The sequence below is a fragment of the Impatiens glandulifera genome, chromosome 8 (assembly GCF_907164915.1).
Source record: "Impatiens glandulifera chromosome 8, dImpGla2.1, whole genome shotgun sequence".
NCBI lineage: Eukaryota > Viridiplantae > Streptophyta > Magnoliopsida > Ericales > Balsaminaceae > Impatiens > Impatiens glandulifera.
In genome coordinates this window covers 9,199,109-9,226,959 of record NC_061869.1, presented here as the reverse complement: position 1 = coordinate 9,226,959, position 27,851 = coordinate 9,199,109, and the positions used below count along the sequence as shown (strand labels likewise).

The 27,851-nt window shown below is 26.9% G+C and overlaps 2 protein-coding genes across 4 annotated transcripts; one reads left to right on the top strand and one right to left on the bottom strand.

Moving 5' to 3' along the window:
• The first annotated feature begins 12,608 nt into the window (after positions 1-12,608).
• Positions 12,609-14,335, top strand: LOC124912561 (adenylate-forming reductase 06235-like). The gene is made up of 2 exons (XM_047453202.1): positions 12,609-13,940; positions 13,995-14,335. The coding sequence occupies exons 1-2, from the start codon at positions 12,609-12,611 to the stop codon at positions 14,229-14,231; spliced, it is 1,569 nt and encodes a 522-aa protein (XP_047309158.1). The 3' UTR covers positions 14,232-14,335.
• Positions 14,336-15,406: 1,071 nt separating this feature from the next.
• Positions 15,407-26,776, bottom strand: LOC124911177 (GDSL esterase/lipase At1g28600-like). 3 transcript variants are annotated; one of them, XM_047451624.1, is made up of 5 exons: positions 26,435-26,769; positions 16,452-16,679; positions 16,217-16,368; positions 15,856-16,135; positions 15,407-15,781 (listed from the first exon to the last, which is right to left on the bottom strand). In XM_047451624.1, exons 1-5 carry the CDS (start codon positions 26,688-26,690, stop codon positions 15,552-15,554), a joined length of 1,146 nt encoding a protein of 381 aa, XP_047307580.1. In that variant the 5' UTR covers positions 26,691-26,769; the 3' UTR covers positions 15,407-15,551. The 3 variants fall into 3 exon arrangements, with proteins under 3 accessions (XP_047307580.1, XP_047307583.1, XP_047307582.1); XM_047451627.1 differs by lacking the exon at positions 26,435-26,769 and adding an exon at positions 18,804-19,099; XM_047451626.1 differs by lacking the exons at positions 15,407-15,781; positions 15,856-16,135; positions 16,217-16,368; positions 16,452-16,679 and adding exons at positions 23,774-24,156; positions 24,229-24,508; positions 24,602-24,753; positions 24,835-25,062 and having other exon boundaries at positions 26,435-26,776.
• Between the last annotated feature and the right edge of the window lie 1,075 nt (positions 26,777-27,851).

Here is a 27,851-nt window from a genome sequence, read left to right as displayed (position 1 = left end):
AATTTTATTTTTAACCGTTTTAAATTTAAAAACGGGTAAACCCACAATCCGACCCAAGTATCCAAATTAACCACAACTCTCGACCCGACAATTCGAACACTTTAAAAATTAAGCATCATTATATATATATAGATTAGTTAGTTAAAAAGTTGAACTTATATTAATGTTAAAACGTCCCGCGTTTATCAAATTTGGTGTTGAATTTAAAATATAAAGTATTTGTAGCCTAGTTGGTTAAAGAGTTGTACTTGTTTTGTTAGGTTGCAAGTTCGAAACATACCTCTAGCATTTTTAATTTTATTTTTAACCGTTTTAAATTTAAAAACGGGTAAACCCACAATCCGACCCAAGTATCCAAATTAACCACAGCTCTCGACCCGGCAATCCGGACACTTTAAAAATTAAGCATCATTATATATATATAGATTAGTTAGTTAAAAAGTTGAACTTATATTAATGTTAAAACGTCCCGCGTTTATCAGATTTGGTGTTGAATTTAAAATATAAAGTCTTTGTAGCCTAGTTGGTTAAAAAGTTGTACTTGTTTTGTTAGGTTGCAAGTTCGAAACATACCTCTAGCATTTTTAATTTTATTTTTAACCGTTTTAAATTTAAAAACGGGTAAACCCACAATCCGACCCAAGTATCCAAATTAACCACAGCTCTCGACCCGGCAATCCGGACACTTTAAAAATTAAGCATCATTATATATATATAGATTAGTTAGTTAAAAAGTTGAACTTATATTAATGTTAAAACGTCCCGCGTTTATCAAATTTGATGTTGAATTTAAAATATAAAGTCTTTGTAGCCTAGTTGGTTAAAGAGTTGTACTTGTTTTGTTAGGTTGCAAGTTCGAAACATACCTCTAGTATTTTTAATTTTATTTTTAACCGTTTTAAATTTAAAAACGGGTAAACCCACAATCCGACCCAAGTATCCAAATTAACCACAGCTCTCGACCCGGCAATCCGGACACTTTAAAAATTAAGCATCATTATATATATATAGATTAGTTAGTTAAAAAGTTGAACTTATATTAATGTTAAAACGTCCCGCGTTTATCAAATTTGGTGTTGAATTTAAAATATAAAGTTTTTGTAGCCTAGTTGGTTAAAGAGTTGTACTTGTTTTGTTAGGTTGCAAGTTCGAAACATACCTCTAGCATTTTTAATTTTATTTTTAACCGTTTTAAATTTAAAAACGGGTAAACCCACAATCCGACCTAAGTATCCAAATTAACCACAGCTCTCGACCCGGCAATCCGGACACTTTAAAAATTAAGCATCATTATATATATATAGATTAGTTAGTTAAAAAGTTGAACTTATATTAATGTTAAAACGTCCCGTGTTTATCAAATTTGGTGTTGAATTTAAAATATAAAGTCTTTGTAGCCTAGTTGGTTAAAGAGTTGTACTTGTTTTGTTAGGTTGCAAGTTCGAAACATACCTCTAGCATTTTTAATTTTATTTTTAACCGTTTTAAATTTAAAAACGGGTAAACCCACAATCCGACCCAAATATCCAAATTAACCACAGCTCTCGACCCGGCAATCCGGACACTTTAAAAATTAAGCATCATTATATATATATAGATTAGTTAGTTAAAAAGTTGAACTTATATTAATGTTAAAACGTCCCGCGTTTATCAAATTTGGTGTTGAATTTAAAATATAAAGTCTTTGTAGCCTAGTTGGTTAAAGAGTTGTACTTGTTTTGTTAGGTTGCAAGTTCGAAACATACCTCTAGTATTTTTAATTTTATTTTTAACCGTTTTAAATTTAAAAACGGGTAAACCCACAATCCGACCCAAGTATCCAAATTAACCACAGCTCTCGACCCGGCAATCCGGACACTTTAAAAATTAAGCATCATTATATATATAGATTAGTTAGTTAAAAAGTTGAACTTATATTAATGTTAAAACGTCCCGCGTTTATCAAATTTGGTGTTGAATTTAAAATATAAAGTCTTTGTAGCCTAGTTGGTTAAAGAGTTGTACTTGTTTTGTTAGGTTGCAAGTTCGAAACATATCTCTAGCATTTTTAATTTTATTTTTAACCGTTTTAAATTTAAAAACGGGTAAACCCACAATCCGACCCAAGTATCCAAATTAACCACAGCTCTCGACCCGGCAATCCGGACACTTTAAAAATTAAGCATCATTATATATATAATATAAAGTATTTGTAGCCTAGTTGGTTAAAGAGTTATACTTGTTTTGTTAGGTTGCAAGTTCGAAACATACCTCTAGCATTTTTAATTTTATTTTTAACCGTTTTAAATTTAAAAACGGGTAAACCCACAATCCGACCCAAGTATCCAAATTAACCACAGCTCTCGACCCGGCAATCCGGACACTTTAAAAATTAAGCATCATTATATATATATAGATTAGTTAGTTAAAAAGTTGAACTTATATTAATGTTAAAACGTCCCGCGTTTATCAGATTTGGTGTTGAATTTAAAATATAAAGTCTTTGTAGCCTAGTTGGTTAAAAAGTTGTACTTGTTTTGTTAGGTTGCAAGTTCGAAACATACCTCTAGCATTTTTAATTTTATTTTTAACCGTTTTAAATTTAAAAACGGGTAAACCCACAATCCGACCCAAGTATCCAAATTAACCACAGCTCTCGACCCGGCAATCCGGACACTTTAAAAATTAAGCATCATTATATATATATAGATAAGAGCATTAATAAAATAGATTATTAAAAATTAATACTATTATTTAGCTTTATTAATTAATTAATTAATAAACACGATTTTTCTATTTAAGGGGCTAATGGAGAGAGTGGTCCCACACGTTGTCTGTTAAAACGGATAGCTGGAGCAGTTGTTCCTTAAAACGCGCACAAAATATAAAATTTCCAAACATACCCTCGTCCAAATCCAAATATTACTACATACCACCTCTCTATATATATTATTTATATATATGGTAACAAATTAACTCAAATTCCCACTTATATTTCAATAGAGAAAAAGAAAATGGATAAAAAGCCGCGAATGTTCTTCAACAAGATTTCAGGAAAATGGTGGAAGTTAAAGAACTCAAGTTTCAATTGGAAGAAGATGAGTTTTCAACTATGGTTCGTCGACGAAATTCTCTTCAAAATCGTATCGTTCCTTGAAGCAATTGTACTCGTATCGACTCTATGTCTCTATTTCCTCTTTTGCGGTTGCCATATCTAATAGGAGAATGAAGGATGAATAAATGATTCATACTTGAAGGTACATGAAAATTTTGTATAAGAAGAATGAGATTTTCATTGTATGAGAGAAGAGATTATATATTAAGAGAGAGTCCAATGGAAGAGTATTATGTGATAAGCTAGATTGTGCTTAATCATGAATCAATGATGCTCTGTTTTTGGATTATATATTGTTTATCTATATAGTTAAATTGATCTTAAGTAGATTAACATTTCATATATGTTTATTTGAATTTGAAATGAAAACTCAAATCAAATTTTGATTACAGTTGTTGTTGATGATCATAGTAGTATAGAAATGGTCAGAATAATGTTAAATAAAGAGACATGATTTATCAATTTGACCTAGTTGAGTGATACTCTGCTCATTTAAATTTATAATATATATACCTAACTTATATAATATATTATTTCACAAATATAAATATATATTAATAATTATAATTTACATATAAGAAATGATTGGGGAAGAAAATGGAAATAAATTCCCCTATATATATATATATTTATAAATGTAAATGATTTATGTAACTGAAAATAAATTAATTAAAAATTAACTAATAAATAATAATAATAATAATAAAATAATAATAAATTTGTCATTTTTCTTAATTGTTTTGTATGTATAATAATAAAACATTGATTATATTATAAATAAAAAATAAAATTATTTTATTAATAAATAATAAATTGAATTTAAACAATTAAGAAAAGAGAAAAAGAAAAAGAAAAGAAAAGAATAAATGGAAGATATGAGAAAGACTATAATATTTATTTAATATGTAAGAAAAAATAACATCTTTAATAACTCTAATCGGATGAGAGACTAAATGTCAATTTTGAATAGTAAATACATGTAAATAAACTTTTGATAGTTTATATTTTAAATGAGATTTATTTCTATATTATATGTTTATATGTGTAATCAAACATTAATTTATTTTTTCTATCAAATTTATAATTCATATTTTTCCACTAATTATTCTACTAAAGTATTTGATAGCCATCTCCATATATATATATATATATATTAAGATTTTTCAATAATAAAATTTAAAACAAATTATACTTATCAAATAATAAATAATTTAATACTAAAATAAAAAATATTAATCTTCATATAATTTAACTTACACCAATTAATCATTTTGTTTATAGATAATAATTTTACATCTATAAGTATATCGTTTTGATTGTATATTATAAACAAGTATTTATCCTTTTAAAATATTCTTTTTAGATAATTATATAATTTAACTTTATTCTTGAAAATTTTGAATTCATTTAGGTTTATATTATACATATTTAACTTTTATGTCATGTTTTATAGGTGTGTTTATCATTTTTTAATACAAATATATAATTTTTTTTAAAAAAAATTATATATATACCAGTTGGGCTTTAATAGTGGTGGGTCAAAATTTGAACCAACTGAGTTAGTTTTTTATCCAAATTATTTAGTTACACTTAATATACATTTAGGTAAACCATTTTTTAATTAGTATGTTATGACAGGTTTTTGGCCTAACTCAATAAGACAATCATATTTTTTAAGACAATTATTATTATTAATATTATTATTTTGTTATGAAAAGTAAACTTGTTTGAGTTTCAACTCTCTTAGTAAATTACTCTAAGAAAGATTTATTATTATTATTATTGAATACATGTATTGATAAAGCTGTTAAAAACACAATAAAAGATGACATGAGAAAATTATAAATAAACTACTAACGAATATTTACTGTAAGTAAATAATCAAGTTTAATTGGCGATAGCGCATAATGATATTCTCATTTGTTTAGAAGTAGATTAAGATTTCTAATTACGAGGTCTAGTTAGAAGGTGGAATATTATCGTTCTAGTAGAGTTTATTGATGAACAAATAAAATTTCTTAAAATGAATGAAAAATCAAGAAAAATGCTTCAAAACGAAAGCTTTTAGAAAGCGTAGCAATATGAATTATGCCCAAAAAGAGACTTTAGACGTGTTTTGCGGCGATGTCAAGCCCCGCTCTTCGGACATTAGAAGTTAAGCTTTGTCATTTTATAATGTGAGATGTTTATTTTTAATTTGTATTTGTTTAGGATGTTTCAGTTTCTTTTTAAAAGAAAATATCTTCTATTTCTTATTTCTCTTAGTTGGTCTCCTAACATATTTTCTTTATAAAATAAATTTAGTCAGGCATAAAATGAGGTTGTTAAAGTTTAACGTAATTGAAAAAAATATTTATAAAGCAATACCTGATGTGGGAATAAAACAAAAAAGTTATTTTTACATAATAATTAAGTTCGTTTACTAAGTCTCAGTCGAACATATCAATTTAATATGATTTTTTTTAAATTTTAAATTAATTAAATAAATTTTATTAACTAATAAAAATGAGAATGTAGGTAATAAAATCAAATAAAATTTACATAAATTTAAACGTAAATTAAATGATGAAATTTGATCAAATGTATAATTTGAATTAATTTAAATTTATTAATTATATAATTAATATTTAATGACTTAAAGGACAATTAACAAATTAAATGTATTCAATATTATTAATTTACATAATTACATAAATGAGTTTGTATTAATATTTTATTGATAAAATATTATTGTTAACAAATTTGTCTTTTTCTAATTAAGTGGAAATGAAAATAAGAAAATAACAACAAAAACAAAATTTAGGTTTTAATTTTCAGAAAGATTAATGGCATTACAATTTATTAATATTCATTAAAATTAATTATAATGGAAACATATCATTTCAATTTTAAAATAATTAATTATAAATATATACCTTTTCAAATTAATTCTGAATTAAAAAGAAATAATTTATTTATTTATATATTACCTTTTAATTATAGTGTTAAGATATAATTTAAAAAATGTAATATATATTTATTTCTGAGAAGAATAATTTTTCTCAGAAAAGAAGATAAAATATTGTAAAATTTTGCATAATTGTTCGAAATTTAGAGGCAGGGTGCAAGACAAAAGTCATTTCCCTGTTTGAATCCTACATTATGAGGTGATATTTATAAATTTAATTTGCCAAGATGATCGTAAATATTTTGAAGCATTTTAATTTTTTTTATGGAAATTATATAATTAATCATTAAATGATAGAGAATGAAAATTATTTGGGTTAGAATTGATTTTAATCATGAGTTAAAAGAGACACGGCTATGTAAATCAAAATTGTCGTCGCAATAATTGTCTTTTGAGAGAACAATCTACTTATATTTGTTTTGTAACATAATCGATTCACATGGATTATCGTTCAAAACACGGTAAAGTAAGAACTTCGATTAAGAAATGAAATTTCGACAAGTTCACTAGTAAATTGTGTTTTTCCTAACTAAAATTCACAAACTAATTAACAATTTATTACTAACCAACAAAGATACGATCAAACCAGAATTTTCCGGTCTGTATTTAGATAATTTAGATTGATATAATAAAGACTGCATTTAGTTACAAAAGCTTAAAATTTATTAGAAATTATATCGATGATAACCAATTATTTTTCAGTGTATCTATAATCGTTCTAATCTAAGCATCTTAACATTTTATTATCGTCTTTCCTCCATAAGAAAATAAATCTTATAATGCCCAAAACAAGATCTTAGCCAAAATATTGAAAGTGATATATTTTATAATATTTTTTTTATAATAAATATGAAAATAGGGAAAGTGATATAAATCGTTATAATGCATCTCCTATTCAAAGTCATCCTCTTTGTAAGAATTACGTTATATATTTTATTTTCATAAGTCACTCTCTTAATAATTGTCCACAAAATTAATGTGGTTGCACATCATATATAAAACACAGCTATTTAGTACATTCTATTTGATAAATAAAATTATATATGATCCTAAATTTTCTTTGGAAATAAATATATATTTTCTTAAATAATAATTTTAAGTAAGTTAGCATAACCCCTCCTAGTTATTAATTTTCTATTTCAAGAAGTTATTAATATAAATATAATTTCAATTTCAAGAACCAATTAATTATGTCCTTTAAATATGTTTTAAGTTTTGTTTGATGACGATGGACATGCGTCAGAATTCCAAGAATTTCAAAAAACTTATTGGAATTTTGGAAGTTGACCACCAAGACAACAACATATTATTATTTATTTCCTTATATAATAATGTATTCACAATGACTTTTCTTTACTCAAGGTTTTCAAAAATTATTTTCAAATCCTAACTAAAATAGAATCAAAATATTTTATCATCTCATTCTATATGGCACTATTAAATCATATTTGTGACACCCATATACCAACTGTATATTTAAAATCAATTGCAGCCAAATCAAAGTATCGTTCTAATAAAAAAAAAAAAAATAGTCAATTTCAACCACAAATATCGGATTAAAAACTAACCGTTACATCAACCGAGAAAATGACAATTGGTACTGATCGTTATCGGTTCAATACCAATCAAACCCATTATCTTTTATTAATGATAGTCGTTTCGTCAATGTTTTCATTTAAAGTTGAATTTTCGATTTATAACTCAATTTTTTTTATCTTCTTATGTGCTCTTCATAAAACTTGTTTTTGTTATTGTAGTTTTGCCACCATTATTAATAATTTTACTAAGAAAATGTGTTGAGCTTTCAAATCAAGCCATTTTGTTGAAGAAGACAACTTAACATGAGAGTGGATCGGTCGAAGTCTTTTGTAAGTCGACGGTCAGAAATTGTAGGTTCAAATAAATTTTATATGGAAAGTTCTTAAATTATAATATATATTTTCATATCAGATTTTGGATATATATAGAAGGATCTTATATGTGACATATATTTGTCTTATCTGCATTATTTAATTTGTCTCCCAACTATTGACTTGAGGTTAATGATGACCAATTATGTAAGGAGATAAAATAAAAAAGGGTATAATAGTCTATTATTAATAGATCAAATATATATTCATTAATGTTTCAAGAAATATCTACATTTGCAAAATTATTTAGGTATGAAGATAAATAAACAGATTTGTTTGTGCTATTCGAATTTCGGTTTTGAACTCAATTATAGTCTTAACAAATTGGGTTCGAAGCTTAAAATTTTAAAATAATCAAAGTATAGCTTTTAGATATTCGGTTAGTCAAGCAACACATATTTTCGGTTAGAGCCTTGTTAATAGACTTAGATCATGTTCGTTTAGAAGCCCGTGAAAATGTCCATTTAGAAGTTCGTTTATGGGAGTACGACTATATTTTATTAGAAGTAAAACATCGTTTAATATATTAATATTTAATAACAATAAAAGGTAAAGCTCTTACCCTAACGTAAAACCTAACTCTAAGTTGTAAACGAATTAATGAGCTCTCTTAACGAGCTCTTAACGACTTTTAACGAGCCAGCTCGACCAACACATGAGATCAACTAAATACTTGAACTCTAATATAAAAACTCGAAGCCGAATATATGCTAAACGGGTCAAGCTCGAGCCTGAAACTATTCGGCTTGCACTCAACTCGTTTACCACCCTACTACTAGATTAACATCATCTTATTAACATTTTTCTTATTTAAATTCCAAACTCCATATTTTTATTTCACTGGGATTAATATATATGTGGATTTAGCGACACTAATTATACATCACAATTGAACCAAAATAAATCATATCATAGTGGGTTATTTAAGACATATCTGGTTGCTCTCTAGATTTAGTTTTTCCTTGTTCATCCTTTTGAGGGTGTATTTTAGATGGTATTTTTATATTAAAATCATTTTGAAACTTCTTATCGTGAAAAAAAAAAAATACAAATTGATCAAGCATTTTCTTTATGAAAACAAAAACTCAAGATTCTAGAACTAAAATGATAATGTTAGGGACAAAACATGTCCATCAAAATGCTTGACTAATTAATCAATTAGCTAGTTTATTTGCTTCCTACAAATATGAAAATGTATTACATGGAAAAGTGACAAGGGTTTGCCTTGATATTATCTTGACTAGTAAGTTGTCTTGATTAATGTATTTGTGGTTAATTATTAGTTGCTTGTTAAAAAGAAATAGATATTCAGATATACAAAAGATGCGTGTAATAATTAAATGTAGTATGTACACAATATTTACGTCGAAATTCAAAATGAGAGAAAACCAATAAATGATGAAACTTTCACTATGTTGTCAATATGTTGCGAAGATTATAGTACAATTTAGAGATAGTAATAATAATTAATATTTATTGCACAGAAATAAATAGCCAACTCACAATATGCAGGAAACAGAAACACAACGGTCTGCGCCCAACTTTATAATTATTATGTGTATTAAACTCAAACTAAGATCTTATATTTATAAGTCACATAACTGGACCTAGTGGCCAAAATATCAAATAGTTAGAATTTCTTTTATCGGGGACAGCAAGTCTAGGCACAAACCCGATCAAAACACAGTTTAGTAACTATAACTCTAACAACGATTATTTGTTTATGATGATCACATTTGTTTTTGATATTATTGAATTTTTTTATATATTTGAAACCTTTTGACAACTTATAAGTTATATCATAACTTATATTGAATTGTTTTTATGAGTTTTTCACAATTTGGTTATAATTCTCCTGATTAAATGGAGAGATAATTGATCCTTTAATCCAATTTTTTCTCTTTAGTTGTGAGAATAGTTTAAATATAATAGTGAACTATGTATGGTGAGTTTATAAAAAAAAATAATAAAAAAAATAGTCAATTAAGTTATGTGAATTCACTTTGAGTCTTTAGAAAAAAAAAACAAAAAAAAAAAAACAAAAGGAAAATGGGTCTTTCCAAATAATCGGTAATGAAATTCCAAGTCAAGCATTAGCATAGTTGACGCAGCAATTTGGTCACCGGCTATTGACCGTAGCTTAAATAACTTAATTCTTCCACTAAATAAAATTGAATTTATTTTTCATAAATTTAAACAAAAGTTTAAATTGAGTTATTTCAAATATGTTCAAATTCTTTAAGTTGTTTGATTTCAACATATATTCCACACCCGATTAGCCAAAATTGAAAATCCCAATAGAACAAGCACAAAACTCAAACCCCACCCATAAAATATGCTCATGTTCGACTAGCACGCCAAAAAACAACCCCAAGTCATCCAATGAACCGAACAAAATCAGTTAAAAACAAAAGTTTCAGGACTTTTCTTATTTAAATTATTCTAATATAGACTCCAAAATATCTTTTAAATTTTAAACTCTATAAACATATTACTAGCTCCCTTATCAAATTTTAATAACATGATATTCAAACAAAATATTGAACATGTGAATTGAACTCTATTCAAGTTTTTTAAGAAATTTCAATTAAACAATAATAGTACTAAAAATATCATTTGGTAAGAACAAAAATTCTATAAAATTATTGAAAAACTATAATAAAAATCAGAAAATAATTCTTTTTATGAAACTATATAAATAAAATATGATTACATACAAACTAATCACTTGATTAGAATATGCCAACATTAATATTTTAAATATTAATGATTATGATATACATTTAAACCGCCTTATCGAGATACACCTAGGTAATTTCTTTTGAATACATGAAATACTCGTTTAGAGACATCTAAGTTGAATTAAACAAAATCTTTCTCCTTTTAAATAGTAAAGATACAAAGACAACGGACTTATAAACATGATGAGTTATTTTGTTATATAACTATGCGAAATGATTCTTAATTTAGAATTAAACGAAAACTTTCGTCATGTTCACGCTCAATTTTATTTTTATATAAAATACTAGTGTTGATACATGTGAGTATTTTAATAATATTAACCAATATTTATGTTAATACACAAAAGAATAAAATTTGAAGAAAAATTAGTAAAAACACTTGTAAATATAAAGAAAGATGAAAATATGGATTCTTAACTAACCTACTATCTTTAAGTTGCTAATAGGTAATTTAGGTATGATTATAGTATGAAATAAAAGCATAACTAGCTCACAATTAAGAAGATATGTTACATCCTAATTAACTAAAAAAACTTATTAGATTAATTAATGCTATAAAATTTCATAGTTGTGGAATTCTTTCTAGAGAAGCCAATTGACATTAATTTTAGACTAATTTTGAATAAGCATTTAAATTTGTAGAGAATTTTGATCAACTTTCTTCTTTTTCTCAGTCATATATTAATCAATTTTTTCACTCATTTACCTGTATTTAGAATAAATATCTGCATTTTATTTGAGAAAAAAAATAGTTATAAGAATGAAATTATGGGTAACAACATTAACCGGAATTGAGGAACATAAATAAACAGCTTTATTAAATGAATTAACTAAACATCACCACGAAAATCATAGGTTTTTTAAATGATAAAATTCATTTTATTGATTAATTTTATCGAGAAAATTACAACTAAATTGTAAAATATAAATATAAAAAATAATTAAGTAAAAGTTATCCAAATTAAACAGAACTTGAGAGTCATTAAAAGATCACAAATATCCGCAATAACCAAAATAAGAAGGAAACTTAAATAATAAGAAACATAGTCGCGATAACCAAAAAAAAAAAAAAAAAAAAAGGTAAAAACAATATTTGGCAAGGAATGTACAAAAATAAAACTATGTATGCAAATATATTATGATCCTAACCACATTTATATATAATAGTAATAATATATTTCTTTCTTAAATATTTTATAGTTGTTGCATGTGATTTTTATTTTATTTTTCTAAATTTTTTATTTTAAAAACAATCACATTATAATGTAATAATTTAAATCAATTTACATAGAAACAGCTCATACAAATACCTGTATATGCATATGTGTTTAATAAAATAGAGAAAATAATTATTTCCATCTTTTTTTTTAATTAACAACTAATTGTTTCCATCTAATTAAGCTCATAATTGTATACCATTTTTTAAATGGTATATATAATGATGAAAATTTGATAATAACTCATCAGATGAGAAAGAAAAAAACTTAGGAAAACTATTAACAAAAACAAAAGATAATTTTTTTTACAATAAATTATAATCCATATATGTAGAGATCTTGGTTAAAGTCATAAGGAAGGAATTATAAATAAGAAAATATAATCTACCATATAAGATAATATGATTGAAGATATTTTATTTCCTAACCTAAGAAACATTAAATTAAGTTTTAAGATAAATTAAAAAAACAAGACAATAAAAAGAAATACTTTAAAAATAAATAAATAAATTAGAAGACATGCAACTTCTAAGTAAGTCAACTAATAATTATACTCACTTTTCTATAAATGGCATAGTTCTCTTCAACATGAAATGCCAATATTAAAGCTGATGAAACTACTACATTCTCTTCCAATATTGCTATATATCCAATCTCTCTTTTTCATTTATCTAACAAGAGAGAAAAAGACTAGAAAAAATGCATAGTCTAGAGAAAGTTGACAAATTTACAAGTTGTAGAGGGGTGACCTTCGAAATCAAATCTCATTCGAATTTGTTCGCGATCACATCTCCCCCGTTTCAAGCCGATGAAAAAAGTCGAACCGGCTTGAAATCATGGGTTCCTTCTTTTAAGGTTGCTTCTAATTCTATAGCAAGCCTATCTCAAAGGTCCCTCAGCAAGCCTAGTAGTCATTTCTGTGATCTTGATCTTGACCTTGATCAAGATATTCTCGATGAAGACAATGATCTTGGACATGTTACTATTGATGTTAACTTAGAAGAGCCAATCAAGCGCGAAATCGCTAAAGAATCGAGACTTTCAATCATTTTACTAGACCAAGGTCTTTTCACGGTCTACAAACGTCTATTCGCTGTCTCCTTCGCTTTGAACCTCATCGGCTTGATCCTCGCAGCCACTGGCCATTTTATTTATGCTAGAGAAAGAGCTACTCTTTTTTCTATAAGCAACATCTTTGTTCTAACTATGTGTAGAAGTGAGGCCTTCCTTAGAGTTGTCTTTTGGCTAGTGGTGAAACTCTTTGGCCATTCATGTGTTCCACTTAGACTCAAGACGGCTGTCACATCTCTTTTGCAGTCTCTTGGTGGGATTCATAGTGGTTGCGGAGTTTCCTCCATAGCTTGGCTTGTTTACGCAATAATCCTAACCATAAACAATAGAGAAAAAACCTCGACCGAAGCCATTATAGTCGCATCCGCCATTCTCGTGCTCCTTTGCATGTCTTCTTTGGCTGCTTTTCCTCTCCTCCGCCACCTTCATCACAATTTATTCGAAAGAACTCATCGTTTAGCCGGATGGACAGCCTTAATCCTCCTTTGGCTCTTCATCATCCTCACCACTTCGTACGATCCACTAACCAAAAGTTACTCCGATCACATCGCACAAAGATTGTTTAACCAACCCGAGTTCTGGCTGACTCTAGCCGTGTCTATAACAATAATTATCCCATGGATAACCGTAAGAAGGGTTCCGGTTCGCGTATCATCTCCCTCAGGCCACGCCACCTTAATCAAGTTCGATGGTGGCGTGAAGCCCGGGATATTGGGACGTATAAGCCCGTCTCCACTTTCTGAGTGGCACGCATTCGGTATCATATCCGATGGTATAAACGAGCACATGATGTTGGCTGGGGCAGTGGGAGACTTCACCAAAACCCTAGTTTCACACCCACCAAGCCACCTTTGGGTAAGGAAAGTCCACTTCGCAGGCCTTCCGTATTTAACTAACATGTACGACCGTGTCCTACTCGTGGCAACCGGCTCGGGGATTTGTGTCTTTTTGTCATTCCTCGTGCAACCAAGTAAAGCGAATGTGTGCTTGTTGTGGGTGACAAAGGGAGTGGAGCAAAATTTCGGGAGGGAAATAATGGAGATGGTAAGTGGATTCCCCGAGGAGAGAATTATAGTGCACGACACGATGGTTTTAGGGCGACCCGACGTTTCGAAGATGAGTGTGGAGATGGCGAAGAAGTTTAGGGCGGAGGTGGTGATAGTAACTAGCAATCCACAAGGTAGTAGAGACGTGGTTAATGCATGCAAGGCTCATGGAATTCCAGCTTTTGGTCCAATTTGGGACTCTTGAGTCTTGAACCCTTAATTTGCATAATTAAAATATCCCAATAAGAATTTAAATTCACAACTAGCTAGGTTCGTATAAATAGTTAGTTCTCAATTTGAAACTTTGATAATAATAATGTATGTCTGCCATCTTATATATATCATGTCTTGAATGATATTTCTTTTTGTCAAACTTTAATAATCATGTACAAGGAAAAAAAATATCACACTAAAATAAGTGAACTTTGACTTTTGAGCCCCATTTACATTATAATTATTTGAGAAAATCTTATTGTATATAGAGCTCGTTTGATTTACACTATAAGATGAGATTATCGAACCTTTGCGTAAATAATCGATAATTTTAAATAAATAATTTTGCGTTTAAACACAATTTTTTTTTTATAAATCCTTCTCTAGCGATTAAATTTATAGTCTCAATTTTTTATATTCATTTTTTCTCCTCTTTTCTAATTTATTATTCTTTTATATTTTTAAATAATTTTAATTAATTATCAAATAATTATAATATTCAGTAACTTAATTATTTATATAAAATTATTATAATAATAAAACAAATTTAAACATATATGTTTTAATATTTTTATATAATTTTATTTAATTGTCAAATAATTATATATATTTATTAAAAAAAATTATATAGAATAATTATAATAATAATTTAAACATATAACTTCTCCTTTACATGACCTGATAAATTTAAATCATCTGGTTTTGAAAAATAAAAGTTTTATTTATTTCAAAACTATTTTTTCAGTTATCTTATTTGAATATTAATTTAAAAAAAAAATAATGTTCTGAATATTATTTAATCTAGTTTGATATGATTTAAAAAATAAAAAATTATTTTTAAGTATATATAATATTAAAATATCTTTATTTTATTTAATAATAATAATAATATTTAAATAAAAGTAATTTAGTATTTAAACAGAAAGAGACATGATAGTTGAATTTTTTTAAAATTCCCAAATAATTAATGAAACAATCCCCAAGAATTACAAAGAGACAGGACAATGTGTTAGATGGGAAGGTAATTTATAATTCCTGTCTTGTTTTATTATGATTTATTTTATTATTATTTCTGTACCAATTCGATTTCTGAAAACTCCTGCAGAACAACTCTAGATATTCTCAAAATAATTTTCCACTATAAAAATAATAAGTGATTTCATAATGTGGATCAATAAAAAGTCTCCTCTCACCTTTTAAAATATGAAATGAAAAATAGAAATAGGAACATTATTTTAATGATTTGAAATACATAACATAACATAGATAAGAGCTAATTATAATGCCCATCAAATTGTGAAAAATAAAGGAATTAAGCTGATGAAATACACTTGGATTCAATGAGAGGAAAGGTGTATTCTTCCAATAAACCTTTTGAAATCCATTTATATCCAGCCTCAGTCATATGAATTCCATCCCAACTAATATATGTCGAAGGGTCCCCACAAATCTTCGACGAAGGTTCACCACATCTAACCGACGAGTTCGCATTATACGGTCCTCCGCCCCCACAACATGCTTCGAAAGGCCATTCATTAAAACCTGAAATACACCCAACAAATATTTTTTAACAACAACCCAAGTTGTCAAAGAAAAAACCAAACATTTTTACTAACCATATTTGCTAGGTGATTTGAAAAGGTCCATTGCAGCATTGTAATAATCAGCGTAGATAATAGTAACATTGGGATGCAATTTACGAATCTTGTTGATTTCCTCAAGCAACTTCTCATTGTGATATTGCGAGAAATCGTTTAGCCAATTGATACATCTTGTTTTGGGATCGTAATCAGATTGTTTGGCTAAGTCATTGAAGTGATTCAAATAGACGGGTAGACAACCAATTGGAAAGTTTCCAGGTACTACAAGAGTGACTGCTCCAATCTCAATCAATTCCTAGTTAATAAATTAAAAAGTGAAAAGATTACTTAAGCTTACAAAAACATACAATATCAACTAGCAATTCGAAATGCTTACTGTTATTGTAGATCCGATCACATCGATTACAGGATTAACAAGAGTTTTTACTTCTTCAAGGCTGCTATTACCATTTAGGAGTGGATTATTGTAGTCATTCCCTCCAATCTCTCCAACCAAAAACAAATAAGTCTTTAAGAATTCTTTGCAGCCTAAAGAAAGACATAGATTAATGAAGATTTTACACATTTAACATATATATAGCTAGCTAATAGTTAATTAGTTCTTCACTTACTCAAATTGGAATCACAAAAAGAGGGTAGGATTTGTTTGAACCATGACAGCTGATCAAGCAAAGATGAATTATTGACGGAAACTGGAATACCCATCTTCTTTAAGAAATCATTATCCAATGCTGTCGCACCGCCCACCGCAAAATTCATTCCAAGCTTAAGATCATGATCGATTTCGGCATTATGTTCACCGAAATATGGTGGAATCAAATCAAGCCCTAGGTGTTGAGCTGCATCAAAATACTTGACACTATTAGCTAGCATATTAGTTAGTCCTTAAAAAGCTAACCTGCATGAAGGAACTAAGCACATATATTCAATTCAAATCAAACAAAGGTTTGTAAAATTGTTACATCTTTGGCTCATGCACCCAACTTTTAAAAATCAAATTAGTGTGGTTTCTTATACACAATTTTTATCATTTGAGTTATTTTAGACACAATTTTTGTAATTTGAGTTATTTAAGTTACTCTAATGGCCAGGTTATTTGATTAATTATTTTATTATATGTATATAAGAGTAGATATAAGGATATGAATGACAATAAATTCTCGTATACCCTGGATATCTAATGATCGGGTCGAGTATTTTAAATCGAAGTCGAGAATGTTATAAAAAAGTTTTTATCAAATCGACCAAATGATACATTTAATCCAACTAATTCAGGGTAAGTAAAATGACTAAATTTTATTATTAAAACCAACTCAATCCGGGTTTAGATCTAGATATTTGACCAAGTATTCAATTATTTTAAATATAAATGCATTTTTATTTGTTATAGATATGGTTGTGTTTTTTTTTATAAAGAATTCATTAATGCAAGTTTGTGTTATTAGGAGAAAGTAAAATTTTGGTTTTTGTGAAAAAAAAAAAGAAAAAAATTAAAACCAATCTTGGTAGGTATAAAAAGTTGATTAAACTTTTTTTTAATCATTTGATTTAAAAATTTATCAAAAAAATCACTTTTTATTAAAAAAATATTAATTAATTCAATCATATCTTTTATCAAATTAAAAAAAAAAAAATCAATATCACTTTATATTTTGACAATTTAAAAGGTAAATTATAATTATTATAAAATAAAATACATATGCATCATCAAAGCTAAATATGATATTACAACTTGATCTCACCAACTACTCAAGTAAAAAAAATAAAATATATAGAATAAAATAATGTTATCGGCCCAATGTAAAATATTTTATTTAAAAAAATGTTGAACATCTGTTTCCGTCCTTATTCGATATTTACTCAAATCAGGTCTCAAATAATATTAAACTATTTTTATTTTATTTTAATAAATCTACAATAAGATTCTTTGGTATCAAACATGGCCTAAACATAGCACACGATTATCCACTACTTCATTTTCAATTTCAAATACCATTTTTTTTATGGCCTTTTTTTTTTTTTTTTTTTTTTTTTTTTTTTTTTTTTTTTTTTTTTTTTTTTTTTTTTTTTTTGAATAAAACCCATTTTTTATCCCAAAACCCAAACATCTTATTAAACATCAAATCAAATAATTTTATCATTTAAATATCAAAACTACCTTCTAATTTTATTTTCTCTCTCTAAACCCATCATTCTTTCACCTACACCATATTTTCCAAAGTCAAAAGACAAATTAGTCTTTAAATTTTAAAAATTAATTTTTTCCTACTTTTTATCAAACAAGAGTTTTTTTTTTTTTTTTTTTTTGGATAAAACCACAAAATTCAAAAAACCACTTCCTCAAACAAGGCTTAGAAGTGGTCTTGGTTATTTTGGATTTTTTTTTTATATATTTCATCTCATCTTTTACCAATTTTATATTTATAGCATAAATATGAAATTATTAATTTCATCAATTAAAATATTAAAATACCTTTATTTTATCTTTAAAAAAACTATTTTAAATAAAAAAGAAGTTATAATAATTTAACAAATAAAAAAACCCAAATAACTTACTTTTACATCAAATAAGATCTTTTGAATAAAATCTAAAAAAAAATCCTTAAATAACCTAATTGTTACAAGTTTTTAGTATTTTTTTTATCCTAAAATTCAAACATCATTTCATCTAATCTTTCAACCATCTAATCTCTCTTTTATCTATTTAAATATCAATTTTATTAAAAATATTTAATACATATTTTTTTTAGAAAAGAAACCAATAAAAGCCCAAATAATTAAAGATCAAACTAGCCTTAGGGAAAGGTTCAATGTCACATCTATCAAGTAAGTTTGATTAGCTTATACTAATTCACATTATTCTTAGTTAAGTTCGATATAATTAAGTTTTATGAAACGCAAAATATGTATAATTATAACTATATTATATTCGGAAAAATAAATATAAATAGATGAAATCGTACCGATGAAATCGATGATGATGCGGCCATCGGAGAAACGGCCAGTAGGGCGGTGAAAATAGGTTTCGCCGTAGGGTGGGAAGGCGACATTAGTAGGTTTTCCGCCGGAGCTCCGGGAGATATAAAGAAAATTGCCGGTGTCGGCTAACGAATCGCCGAAGCTGAAGATAGATGTGTAACATCCGATTGTAGATCTGTATGCCGTTGAGGAAAGTAGAAATATGACGAATAAAGATTTCTCCAAAGAAGGAATCATTATAATTGTGTTAGTGCGCCAGTGTGTGTGAACGAGAGAGAAAATAGATAGAAATATATAAATTTTTATAATTTTTTTTATTTATAAAAGAAAATTGATTGCATTAAAGAAAAAAAGAAAAAGTGAATGAAAAAAAGTGATGTAATTTACTTATTAGACTTGGATTATCTCAAGTCTCAACTCAACTCCTTTATATCTTTTAACCTTAAACCCACTTTAAACTCAATTATATCTTTTAGTTTTTCTGTAAAATCTCTCATTCAAACCCAAATATGTGGGAACAGGTTTATATACTCAAAAAGTTTTTAAAATTTTCATTTTCAGTCCTTTTAATTTGTTTTTAATTAATTTATATAATTAATTTATATTTTAATTTGTTTACCTATTTTATTTATTTATATAAATTATTTATATATTTAATTCATGATAATTTTAATTTGTTCCTAGGAGATGCTTGCTCGACGTTTCAGAAGTTGGATAGTCAGACTCGGAAGAGGGATAGCAAGATTGATTTCTTCTGCTCCTTGCTGAACAATCTTTAAATTTTTCGAAATTTTTAACGATGTCCCACACGTAATCGAACTTCAAATCTGCTTTGAACTTTGAATCTTTTATGAACAACATTTTAGCTTTGAATATATGTCGAGTTCAAATAATTAATTACAACTTGTTAGAATAATACTATTGAAAATTAAATCAAATAATGCCTTAATATTCACAACATCTTCATTTGAAGCACCGCTTTGACGCATATTTTCAACTGCTTTTATACATACATGACGTCTTCTTATTGCTTTTTGGATAGTTTCAAATCGGAACTGCGTAGATCTCTTAGTACGAATCTCCCAATGCTCTAATTAATTTTATTAAAATTTTCTGTAATTGAATAAGAAATTAAAAGTAATTAATAAGTTGTTATGGATTCAATTTATAATTTTAGATAAATATATAGATAATATTGAAAAAATTAAAAATTATTATAAAAAAGAATATTCTGAAAATATTCTTTTGAGTTTGAGTTTTTCTTTTTATTTTTTATTTTTTTGTTGGAAATAAATTACTGAACAATGGAATGTTTATTATATTTTGGGTTTGAGAATAGATATTTAGGTTGGAGATGAACTTATTATTTAAGATATAAAATTTGTTGGTTGGGCAAGACAATGATTCAGAATTAATATTTTTAATAAATGTTTCCCAATTTTTTTTTAATAAATTTATGAGAAATTAATTAATTAACTTTTATATTAAATATTATTTTATATAAATCAATATTTAAATTAGTTGTTTTAATATATATATATATATTAATATTTTATAACAAAATTATGTCGATTATATGAAATTGTAAGCACTAAAAATTTAGTAATTTATAAAATTAAAATCATTATTTTAATTTATTTTTGAATAAATAAAATTAAAATAATTATCCTGTCAAAACCTAATTAAAACAATTAATTAGATTAATTATTGTAATAATTAAAACCTAATTAATTAAGAAAATGGTAAAAAAAAAATTATTTATTTGAGATAAACATTGTACTCATTTATCTTAAGATAATTTTAGAAAAAATCAATGAATTAAAATAAATAATTTAGAATAAAATGAGTTACTCATTTCATCCCTCAAAATTATTTATTTAGTCTTAATATATATATATATATATATATATATATATATATATATATATATATATATATATATATGGTAAAATATTTGTCATATTTATTTTAATACTTTGTATATTTAAAAATATCAAAATTAAAGTCAAAAGGGTAAAAGAAAACCAATTTCAAACAATCCCTTAAGGTTTTAAATAAAAAAATAAAATAAAATTCGTATTCAGGTGTAGCCGAAAATCTATAGAATAGCTATAGCCGAAACTAGAGTCATCGGATGAGCGATGTATTGTCATCCAACGCTCCCAGGCGGACCACATAGCCCGCTGCAACATAGGGAACGCGCGCCCACATCGCACCTGATCCACTAACGCGAACATTTGCACCGTCCATAAAAACACGGAATGCCCGTATTTTAACGGATCACTGACAGAATGCCCTGAACGCCAAAATACGCCTGAAACGGCGTCGTTTTGATCACCACCATCTTCTTCGTCGCGATCACTAGAGGGATAATGATGCAGTCCCATCTTTGATTTCTCAAAGATTGAATATAACCTACAGTCAACCCTGTCACGGTGATCATTTCTCCTACATCAATAGTGATTCATCCCTATTTCAGCAAGTGGCCCGAAGAACAGCCAAAACGCCATTAATGACTTTTGGCTGATTCGATCCACTTGAAGCTTCCACTGACTCATGGGTGTTATAAATAGCCCCTGAATCATTCTGAAGCCAATATTGGATAACATCTCAAGCTCTAAATCAAAGAAAAACAGAAATCCGCCATTAAAGCTTCAAGCTTTTGGATTTTTCGAATTTTCTATTTAAGACTTTAAAACTTGGATCTTAGCATCTCAAAAGCTTCCCTAAGGATCTAGGAGTATTCTCCAATTCTTGGTAAAGTTCAATCACCCTCTAATTCATATTTACAGTTTGAATTTGAAATTTTTATATTTCAAATTGCATAAGCTTGTATGCTTGTTATTTATTGTGTTTTATAGTTGGAAATCAATCTTGGGATCATTTATAAACTTTCTGTATATGTTAAAAATAATCAATCAACCTTAAACATAAAAACCCAAATTTGTATTTTTAAAATAAAATAAAAATAGATTTATTGTTCTTGGCTAATTCATTTGAATCACAACCCATAAAACTTCCCAATATGATTGTAATCATGTTGGAAAACTGTTTGGATCATGTTAGATTCATCACGGTCATGTTTGATCAAAATCAAAATTTTCAAAATAATTGAAAATTTTGAGTTATTTATTTGGTCAAAACGAACAACCAATGTTCTTGTTTTAGTACCAATCAAGTATATGAAATATAAGGAAGATAACTGATAACTCATTTCTCCTCAAAATAGTTTTAAAACCAAAAATCTATTTTTTTTTTTCACAAACTGTTTTGAGTGATTTGATCATCATCTAGGTTGATTGATACCTTGTGATAATAATCAACATATTTTTAGGAGCTTTGTGAAGCTACCCATGCTTTGGATCAAAGAATTCAAGCTTAAAACAAAAATTACAAAACCTGCACTTTGGTGTTCTTGAGGACTGACAGGTCCGACCGACAACCATCGGTCCGGACCTAGGACCGAGAAATTCGATAGGACCGACAAGTCCGATCGATATTCTTGAACAAGAATCGAAATGTCTGACCGAGAATTTTTATATCTAAGACCGAGAGGTCTAACCTAGGACTGACAGGTCCAAACTTAGAACCGGATAATCTTTACCTTGACCGAGAATTTCTAACATGCAAAGCGAGGTTAAAATTCTCAAACCTCGAGTTTTTCTGCAAAACTAAAATAAAGGATTTTGCCGGAGATTACAGAACTAAAATATTAAATATTAATTTTTGTAAGAGGAATTAATTCTCAATAAATTCAAATAGAAGTTATATATATATAAATTAATTAGAAAATAATATAAGATAATATTTTAAAAAAATCAACATAAATAATTAATTATCTAAATATCAAATTGTAAAAATAGTTTATAAAAATAATACTCCCAATAGAAAAAATCTAACGAATATGTAATTTGTGGAGAATTTCTTCAAAGACGAATTCATTTAATTTCTCGAACCATGAGTGTTGAAGTAAAAAAAGTCGAACGAACCAATAAAACGGTGATGAAAAAATCACTACTAAATGTTATAAGTGACAATTAAAATTATCCTTAAACGTTGATCGATAAACACGCAGGAAAATGTTATGTCAAGTGAAAATAAGCCATCTATATATATGACACTAATGAAAAATTCATATAAATCATGGAAAGATATATGTAAGAGTTGCTTTTTATGATTGCGGAGGCATGTTAACATCTTACCTTAAAAAATAAACTAATAGAAAAGATATGAGTATTTTTTATTAAAAAAAAATAATAAATAACTTTAGATCCGATTATTTCATCTCTTTGGTTGTTGTTAAAAAGGGGACATACAAACTCTAAAAATGATTACTAACACAATCGAAGAATATGAGTAACAAATGACTTACCAACGAGAGAGAATTATTTCAACAAAACAAAATGTCAACCAACCAAACTCAACCTCAATTCAAATCTCATTGATATAAAAAAGGGAAAAAAAACCTCATCTGCTCAAATAGCCATCAAATGAGAAATGTCAAGAAATATATTGATTGTTTAAACTTTTTTTAGAGTTTATTTTTAAGATAGAGAATCTAAAGTAACTAACAAGGCTTTAAGCCAAATATTATTTATATATATATATATATATATATATATATATATATAATTTTAGAAAAAGATTACTGGAATAAAATGATCAAAATATTTTTAAAAATGATTTAATAATTAATTAAAAAAATTTATTTAGAAATGATTATAAATAATTCCTCAACAAAAATATATATAAATAATTCACATCAAATCATCTACATCTAATAAATTTTGGATTGAATATAAATAAAATAATATATATATAATTATTTTTGGAATTTAACTTATATCTGAGTTATAATATAAAAATAATAATAAATTTATAATTTTTATATTTAAATAAATTAGGTTTAAAATTTTATTTATATTCTGATTAAATGCTTAACAAATTAAAACACTTACAATAAAACCAATTTATACATTTTCTAATATACAATCTTACAAACAAAAACAAACCAAATAAAAAAAAACATCATAGTCAATATTAAAATTACTAATTATAAAACAAGTTAAGAGCTAATTATAATAGACATAAAATTGTAAAATAAAAATTAAGATGATGAAATACATTTGGATTCAATGAGAGGAAAGGTGTATTCTTCTAATAAACCTTTGGAAATCCATTTATTTGCAGCCTCAGTCATATGTATTCCATCCCAATTAATATATGTAGAAGGGTCGGCACAAATCTTCGACGAAGGATCACCACAATTAACCAACGAGTTCACATTATACGGTCCTTCGCCCCCACAACATGCTTCCAATGGCCAATCTTTTAAACCTGAAATGCACCCAAAATAAAACTTAACAACAACCCAACAAGTTGTCAAAGAAAAAAAACCATTTTATTAACCGTATTTGCTAGGTGATTTGAAAAGCGCCATTGCAGCATTGTAATAATCAGCATAGATAATAGTAACATGGGGATGAAATTCGCGAATCTTGTTGATTTCCTCAAGCAACTTCTCATTGTGGTATTGCGAGAACTCGTTTAGCCAATTGATGCATCCTGTTTTGGGATCGTAATCAGATTGTTTGGCTAAGTCCTTGAAGTGATTCAAATAGACGGGTACACACCCAATTGGTAAGTTTCCAGGTACTACAAGTGTGACTGCACCAATCTCAATCAATTCCTAATTAATAAATTAAAAGAGAAAATATTACTTAAAAGATAAGTTAAACTTACAAAAACAAAACAATATAAACTAGCCATTCAAAATGCTTACTGTTATTGTAGATCCGATCACATTGATTACAGGATTAACTATAGTTTTTACTTCTTCAAGGGTGATATTACCAATTAGGAGTGGATTATTGTAATCATTCCCTCCAATCTCTCCAACCAAAAACAAACAAGTCTTTAAGAATTCTTTGCAACCTAAAGAAAGACATAGATTAATGAAGATTATGCACATTTAACATATATAGCTAGTTAATAGTTAATTAGTTCTTCACTTACTTAAATTTGAGTCACAAAAAGAGGGTAGTATTTGTTTGAACCATGACAGCTGATCAAGCAAAGATGAATTATTGAAGGGAACTGGAATACCCATTTTCTCAAAGAAATCATTTTCCAATGCTGTCGCACCGCCAACCGCAAAATTCATTCCTTGCTTAAAATCGTGATAGATTTCGGCATTATGTTCACCGAAATATGGTGGGATCAAATCAAGCCCTAGGTGTTGAGCTGCATCAAAATACTTGACACTATTAGCTAGACTAAACTAACCTACATGATGGACTAAGCACATATATTGAGATATTCAATTAAGATCTAACAAAATTCACCAAGGCTTGTAAAATTGTTACATTCAACTTTAGTCGCAAAAGGAATTTTTTTAGTTCTCACAATAAATTGAAATTATGGTTTCTCGATAAGCATTCAAACGGATCAAAATAGTTAAACTTACCAAATTTTAAACCAAAAAATCATTAAATGTTGATAAAATAAAATTGATATATATATATATATATATATTAAAACATATTTATTAAAATTATATTACAATTTTTTTTCATTGTTAAATAAAAATTTGTTATTATTTCGGTGTTACCAAGAAATAGTCATTTTTAGTTGGTATAGATGTGTGGTTATTTTATTTTTAAATAATCCTTCTAAGGCAAGTTTGTATTAGGTTAATAAAATATACAAACTAAATACTTATGATCCAACAAGATCTCACCTAACCACTAAAGTAAAGAGAAATATTTAATACAACTATAATTTGACGATTTCACATTTAAATGTTTTTAAAAGAAAAATATATAACATATTAAACAAATGTTAATGTCAATGTGCCTAATGTAAAATTTTATTTTAAAAATGACATAAAAAGGTTAAGCATCTCGTTTTATTCAATTTATTAACTAGGAACATTCAAATAATATTAAAATATTAAACTATCTTTAGTTTATTTAAGTAGATCTAAAATATTAAATAATAAAAATATTTTAAAATATTTTACCAAGATAGTCAAATCAAACAAGGCCTACATAGCAGCATACCATGAGTCAAAACTAAAAAAAAGCCTTGATAAACATTTTAAGGCTTGTTCTTTTGGTTTTTTAAAAAAACTTAATAAAAATTAATTTTTTAACCAATCACTTTCTAACCATTAAATTACTCATTTTATTAATTAAAATATTAAAATACTTTTTATTTTAAATTTTTATTTTTATTTTATTTATATATATCAATAACTTTAAGTCATTTTATTAAAAATATTATCACTTCCTTAAAATCATCACCAATCATTATTTATTTTTTTATTTAAACTTTTTAAAAAATTCTAATCCAAACAAAGTCTTATTGAGTGAAATTATTAACTATTTAATATTATAAATTTTAATAAATTTTAAATCAATCATTTTATTATTCTAAATTCTATTTTTTTTTTTAAATTTTATTTTTAATTTATTATTTATAAACAATATATTTTATTATTACAATACATTATGTATTTATGTTGAAACATTTTTTTATGATTATTTTTTAATGCATTTTTGAAATAGGGTTCAACTCTCTCTATATATATATGGTTAGGATTGAAAGATCGTACCGATGAAGTCGATGATGATGCGGCCATCGGAGAAACGGCCGGTAGGGCGGTGGAAATAGGTTTCGCCGTACGGTGGGAAGCCGATTTGAGTAGTTATTCCGCCGGAGCTCCGGGAGATACTAAGCAAATTGCCGGTGTCAGCTAACGAATCGCCGAAGCTGAAGATTGATGTGTAACATCCGATTGTAGATCTGTAAGCCGTTGAGAAAAGTAGAAATATGACGAATAAAGATTTCTCCAAAGAAGGAATCATCATAGATGTCAGTGCGCGTGTGTGTGAGAGAGATGAGAGAAAAGAAATGGAATATAATAGTGTGTTGTGTTTTTGTATAATGGGATGGATGAGTGGAGCTTGTTGAAGATTTTTCTGGAAGGGAGATAGATAGTGACCATTTGTAAACTTATCTTTAAGAATTTTTGAATTAGAGATAAACGAATGTTAATCGTTTTTTTCGAAAATTCACACTCGAATAAATTTTTTGATTTCAAACGAAATGGTAGAATATAATTAATAAAATAATAAAATAGATAGAACCAGGACGGATCCAGAATTTCGAACGGGAATAGGCTTGAAACAAATTTAGGTGGGCTTAAAATAATAACGAAATTTTTAAAAAAAGTAAGTATATAAAAGTAAAGTTACCATTTTTTTTAATAATTAGATAAAAATAATAATAAATTATATTAATTTTTTTTAAAAATTAAGGGTGATGTCATATTTCTACCGTAAAAAAAAACAATTTTTTTTTCTTGGGGTAGGCTTGAGCCCACCCGAGCCCTACATAGATTCGTCCCTGGATAGAACCCAATAATTTAGTCTTCACATATCTTCTGTATCTATTCAATCCTCCTAACAAACTTAGATATAATATCATTTACCAAAAAATGTTTTTTTGAAAGAAAACTCTAAATACTTATCACTTCACCCGGTCCAATTTAGGGAAGAAGACAATTTTTTCGATTCTGCTCATACAATGACACGTATACACAAAAGTAAAACATTACACTTTTATTTTATTTTTATTTTTTTCACTTTATACATGTGGGTTGTCATCGGCATTACTTGTATGGGTAACATCCAAAATTAATCGAAGGAAAGGTATGCAAAATTTACATAGGTGATAGGTCCATATTTATGGGCCCAAAATGTTAATATATATTTAATTAATAAATATATATTTTGAATTAGTTAGTATTCATAGGCCCAAAATTGACACAAAATTTTTATATGAATTGGCCTCATATTCTTAGGGTTGGTCACTCATGACTATGATTGCACTAAGATACAAAAATATTATTTAAAATAATATAATGGATTCCTAATATAATTATACCTAAATTTTGTTGTAAAAATAAATAATATGTATTATATTTTTGTTTTAAAAACTTAATTATATAAGAGAATTGTTTTATATTT